The sequence below is a fragment of the Engraulis encrasicolus genome, chromosome 9, assembly GCF_034702125.1.
Source record: "Engraulis encrasicolus isolate BLACKSEA-1 chromosome 9, IST_EnEncr_1.0, whole genome shotgun sequence".
Taxonomy (NCBI): domain Eukaryota; kingdom Metazoa; phylum Chordata; class Actinopteri; order Clupeiformes; family Engraulidae; genus Engraulis; species Engraulis encrasicolus.
The window spans coordinates 54301424-54307902 of record NC_085865.1 but is presented as its reverse complement, the minus strand read 5'-3'; the positions used below and the strand labels follow the sequence as shown (position 1 = coordinate 54307902).

At 41.3% G+C, this 6479-nt stretch overlaps 1 protein-coding gene across 1 annotated transcript in view; it reads right to left on the bottom strand.

Moving 5' to 3' along the window:
• Positions 1-2577: 2577 nt before the first annotated feature.
• Positions 2578-6479, bottom strand: part of sorl1 (sortilin-related receptor, L(DLR class) A repeats containing) — a 102783-nt gene continuing 98881 nt past the window's right edge. The window contains exon 48 of the mRNA XM_063207424.1: positions 2578-6014. Coding sequence (XP_063063494.1) covers positions 5947-6014 — 68 coding nt within the window. The 3' untranslated portion in view covers positions 2578-5946. The remainder of the gene's footprint in view (positions 6015-6479) is intronic.

Here is a 6479-nt window from a genome sequence, read left to right as displayed (position 1 = left end):
CTCCCATTCACATTCACACAAAAGTGGCAGTGGCTGCCACGCAAGGTACAGCCCTGCCAGCAGGAGCAACTTGGGGTTAAGTAGGCACATCTTGGTCAAGGACACATCGATGGGATCAGACATAGTGGGGCTTGAACCTGCAGCCTTGCCAAGCAGGCTTCTCTACCACTTGAGCCACCACAAGCACACAACCATCACATTACTGGCACTCATTGCAACCACTAGACAGAAAACACACTTTTCCTCTTGGTTTCTCTTCTCACAAAGATGTCATTTCGCTGTCTTCATAATTTGGAAATTGTGTGTAAAGCAGTGAGTTGTGCTCACAGCTATGCAAAATGACTGTTGTGCAATGGATGGTTTTGGTACATTTTGGAAAGTGTGTGTTATAAATTGTGGGCCACAAACATTTGTGAAAATGTATAGTGGGCCCCAAGTTAGAAGAGGTTGGGAGCCCCTGGTTTAAGCCATCAAAATTCATTGAGAGTCACTTACCAATACATGTATTGATCAGTATTATGAGGGGAGCAGGTGTAGGGAATGGGGTCGTTTCTGCAAAGTCACATGGAAACCAAGTCACTCCAGTTAAATGTATTCACTTTCCATCTCAGGATATTTCTTCACTGTTCAAAAGGTGATACAAGGGGATGCATGTAGTAAGGTCAGTAGCAGCACACGGGCAGCTAAGAGTGAGCGTGATCCTTCAGATACTTTTAGAAGCCTTTTATACATATGTGGCTATTTGTGATTATTATATTTCACATTGGTTGTGGCCTCTCGTTTACACGTAAACACAGTTTTAGAATGTGCATTTCAAAACTGTTTTTAAAACAAATATTCCATTTAGAGGGCTGAAATGCACCTGTCACAATGGACTTTTTAGTTTTATCCACATGTCGCATTTACACTTAAACAAACAAAAAAATATCCGTATTTGAAAATATCCACATACGTGTAACCCGCACCTTAGCCCCACCAGGCACCAGCAAAGTCCCACGGGACCTTCAACTGGGCATGCTCAGAGTCAGAGATGCGGAGAGGGGATTTCAGCACAAGGCATCCCACTGATCAGAGACAACACGCCTTTTGTTCACCTGGAGACTCTGTGGCTGAATGTAGGGCAGGTATGAGACCAGCGGGTGAGTGGGAGGACAGGACAACAATGGCATGATGGGTGGGGGAAAAAAAGGACTCCGCGTCACATAACTTTCATACCGTAGCCAGCCACTAGAGGTCAGGAAAGTGCACTCCACCCCCCACTCTTTTGTCTCCTTCCCTGAGAATCTTCCGGCACGGCAGCATCAAAGTACGTCCTCTTTCCTCTCGCGCCGTGTGTGCAGAGCAATACAGACCTGCTGCGTGAGGAGTCCGATAAACTGTCACCTGAAGAGATGAATTCCAGTATCAGATGCAATGAAAGCGCTGCCAGTGCCTTGACCTACAAAAGGGCTGGTGTCATGTGATGTGTTGCATATGCACACACCCACACACACACAAGCATACATATACTATAGCGGGCACGCACGCACGCACGCACGCACGCAGACCTGGGGGCGGTTTGGGGGATGGTTCTGGTTACATACTGCATGCTGCCTCTTCAGTTATTCTCTGGAAAGCGGTCATTTAAAGCAGTACTTTATGACCTAATTTCAGGAAAGGCCCTTATAATACAATATTATACTGTATGGTTTACATTGCATTGTTTCAACTGCAACTCAGTGTCTCTAGTGAAGTTGACAATCACCTGCCTGCAATCAGTAATGTCAATAACTGCTCTATTGGTAACACTTTCTTTGGGGGGTGTCTACATAAGGGTGTCATGTAACCATCATAAGAAGAACATTAATTGCACAATATAGATGCTTAGATTAGTTTTTTTTGTCTTGTCATACAACTAAACAAAGACAACTTGAGATTCCAAAACCAAATCTGATCAAATTACTGTTATGACATCCAGAATATCCATGGCACCTCTATGTAGACCACTTTCAAATGAATTGTTTCCAACATATCTGACACAACATCTGTGGGGTTCTTGAATGAGTGTCAATGTAGGCCAAATTTACCTGACAGCTTGTCTGGCAAGTGAGATTGAAATGTATCGTCTGAAACGGCACCATAGGCAAAGCTGCTGGGTGGGCTCATCTAGTTTACCCACAGTAGATCCTACAATGACTTGCACCCCCATCCCCACTGCCCGGCAATAAAAACCCTTATAACCCACTAACGGCATGTTATTTTGGCTAGTGTGGTAATGGCATGGAAATATCCTCTTAGTAGCACTAATTAGTGATTTTCGCCATGTCGTCAGGGACAGAGTGCCACAATGGTGCCGTCCCCTCTTGGATGTCGCCCTGGGAAACGGCCCGGTTGGCTCAACCCTAGAATTTACTAGTCTACTTGCTGCAAATTATACTGAATGTTTGAAGGTTGAATGTTTGAAGGTTTGTCAAACCCTTGTAGGTGTGACAAGTACTTGAGCCCTAACAATAACAATAATATTAAAATAGGCTAAAAAGGAAATTCAGTCACAGCAATTCAGTCACACATCACAGCAGCAGTAAGAAGCATAAGCGATACAGTTTTACAGTTTATTTCAGCATAAGTGGTTCAAAAACATCTCTGAACATCTCTGTCCTTTCCTGATGCATCACTCCTTCTGAATAAAAACACAATAAAGGAGAATGTGGTGAATTTGACGTGCCATTTTGTGTGCAAAGAAACATACGCATTCTATTTGACAAGATTAAAATATGTGACTCCTGAAGCAACATATACATACAGTATGTAACCAACTTGCTGTATAAGCTTTAAAAAAATTAAACTGACAAAAAAGGAGACATGAGGAATAGGGGGGAAAACGAGGTCACAAATGGCTCAGTTTGGAGACAGGTGAAAAGGCTAGCCCACAGTAGTTAAGATTTTCGGGACTAACTGTTCTGTCTGCAAATTTTAACATCTCTTTTTTCTCTGAGCCTCCAGTCCTATAAGTTCAGTGTATTTGTGTACTGTGTGTGCACGTGTTTGACATTTACAAGTGACAAAAAAGATACATACATACATACTTCCATACATAGGTACATACCTCTAGCTTAATATGTTTCTGTAAGGCATAAGTGGCAAACCAAAGACGGAGAAAGGATAACAAACAGATCAAAAGCAAAAAATAGAGAGAAAATCAATTGTCCATCTAGAATCTGTCACTAATATTTTGAATTCTTCTGTTGATTTTAAGGCCACAACCAACTGAATATACAAACAAAATAGAACATGACAAAGGAAAATAATGAGGAATAAAAAGGAACATTGACAAAAAAACATACAAACAAACAAAAAAACGTAACAACTATAACCTCCAATGAGCAACTGACCCTGCAACAGAGTTGGCCAATTAAAAGCACAGAGCCACTGTAGGATGAGTTCTCATTGGGTCTGGGCCTTCTCGGAGGAGGGACAAGTGCACATCTGCTTGAGAGACGGCTGGGTCAAAGACGTCTTTGTCATTCAGTGTTACAGACAACTTCCGCTGACTGTAACTGCAAAAAAACATGATTTTAAAATTGTTTCAAGTGAATGGATGACAGCCGAGGCTTCCATGAATTCCCTGTAACAAATAAATAAAAAGAGTCGTGTTTTTTACAGTTACAGTCAGCAGAAGGCATCCGTTACACTGAATGACAATGACATTTTTCACGTCTTTGACCCGGCTACACAATAAAGACAAGGGGTGGTCTATCTGCCTAACACTAGTGGACACTAAGCTGGTTGGAATAAAAGGTCCTCGTGGATACCTTATCAGTTCCTAGAAACTGACTTCACGGATGAATCTTCCAGGTGAGGTTCCAGTGATATTGTTTTAAGAGGAAGAAAACATTAAAAAAAGGACGATAAACTTCACCCCAAACAGGGAAAAAGAACTGCCTGTTTGAATACATTCATTGAACACAAAGTAGAAAGGAAACAAAAATAATAAAACATCATCAGACACATCCAGTTGATTGGGCAGAGGGAATTGTGGGATTGGTTGTGGAGGAAGTGGGGCGGAGTCTGACATGCTCACTATAGTATGCACTATGTAGGGCTCAAAACAATGGAACACATCCTTTATAGTGCACTACAAACTCAAGTGAACAAGTGATCATGTCAGACATACCATGTAACTGATATAGTATAGACTAGAAGAGTGCAGTTTCTTCCAGCAAACACTACCACTTGTCCAATCATCACATCATGTCTTAAGGACCGGCTCTTTGTCAAGATTTTCACCATTTTTGCCTCTCAAACTGCATTGTATTTTCCTGTCTGAATTCTTTTGACCTATGTACCACCAAACGAACTTAAGGGTGGATTCTAAAAGGAAGTCTGTCCAGAGCTCTGATTGGCCACTCTGTGTGACCTTGTGACGTCTGTTTGACCTACCAGTGCCCTGAGAACATTGCTATGGCAACACCTACCATCACTGGCCTGCACGCACATAGGCATAGACTAATCTATGTCTATGTGCACGCACCTCACGCCATTACTGAGAGGTGCTAACAGGCTAGACTAGGCTAAGGTAGGCTAGCTATGGCCCAACAATATTAATAACATGTTTTAAATTTTATTAAAATTTTAAATCTAAACTCGAAAGAACTTGCATGTACCGATGAGATCGATGAAATGATCCCCTGAATGTGAACCTAAGCAAGCCATTCCAAGCTAAGAGATTAAGATATGCACAGCATTTTTTGAGTAAACAATTATTTTTCAGAGACCTCATTACAGGCCTACACAATTTCATGATTATTATTATTATTATTATCATTATTATTTTAATTCTGTTATCTTTCTTAAGGTTCCTGACCGCTAACTTCTGTAAGTACTGGCAATTTATGTGAAGTACCAAAATGATCATCTATAGCCAAAATTCATCAAAGCATGCGACTAGACAAGAGTCTCTTTGCCCCTAATTCTCAGCTTTTTATCCTCTCTCGCTCACTCACGCAGTCTCAACAACAGCAAAAAGAAAGAAAAAAAGTAACAGTTCATCACACCTGCATAATGTAAGTCACGTCATACTGGGAACCCACAAATCTAAAAACACAGATTCTTACAAGGTACCATAGGTAAATTCAGGTTATGTCTACATTACTGACACACAGTGATACATTTTTTAAAGAACTTATAAAACAATTAAATCTGTGCAAGTACTGAGTGCCAACAACATGTAACATACCCATTTCCCTTTTCACAAAGTATTCATGTCTTTTTCTCCACTGTACATTCATAAAATGAAATTTTTGGGTTTTGTCATTCTGCTTCTACTTCTCTACGTCTCTGTGACGTGTTGCTTCTTCCGTTATCTATTTACTAAGCGTGGCTTTAAGCCTATGCATGGTTCTTAACACAGAATCACGTTATAGTACAACAGGGATTATTTTTTTCATCGTCCCTGACACACTAAAATTATTTTTCCTTCACAGTTTCAGCTTCTTGTGTCCCCCAGAATGTCCATCACCCATATAAAAAAATAATTTATTGCGCATCCAAAAAAAGTGCATCTTACGTTTTTTTTTTTCTTTTAAAAATATTCTTTCTTGCTTTCTTTCTTTCCACGCTTCTTCTTTGTCTCCCTTTTCTCCTGCGCCTGTAAACAGCCTCTGGCGGGGTGTTTGGTTGATTGGTTGATGGGAGGGTATTTTTTTCTTTTTTTGCAGCTCCCCCTCTGTATGTTTAACCACTTGGCACATGCACCCAGAGTATAGGGGGTGCGGTATTGTAGAATGTGTGTGTGTGTGTGTGTGTGTGTGTGTGTGTGTGTGTGTGTGTGTGTGTGTGTGTGTTTATATGAGTGTGTGAGTGTGTGTATGTGTGCATGGTACATTATTGTACAGTATGATATTGAGGAGGAGTAGGAGTGGAAGGAGGAAGGGGAAGTAGAGTAGAAGGGGGAGGGGGGTGTCCCTGCTACGCTATCACCATGGGAACGTCATCTGAGAAGCCACTGATCATGGGAGCATCTTCATCATCGTCACCTGAGGAAGGAGGAAGAGCACAGGAGATCAGATCAGACTTCCACAAGGAACATTTGTTTGTTTTCACCGCTTTAGCAGCTGTGGCTATTTTATGGCCAATCGTCATGGGTCATGGGAAATGAATTTTAACATGACATATTAAAAAACAACAATGAAATAAATAAATAAATACATTGATTAAGTTTGTTCACATCAATAGACTTTAAAAAGTTTAAACACAGAGCACCTAAAAAATGAATGATAACAACAGCACTGGACCTACTTTCCGTCACTGCAAGAAGCATGCACACACACATACGGTCTCTGACTCGCACACGCACGCTCACACGCACACGCACACACCAATCCCTATCACATACACACACCAATCCCTATCACATACACACACCAATCCCCATCACATACACACACACGCACACACAAACACTTGTCCTCTAACGTACACACACATCAACCCTCATCACA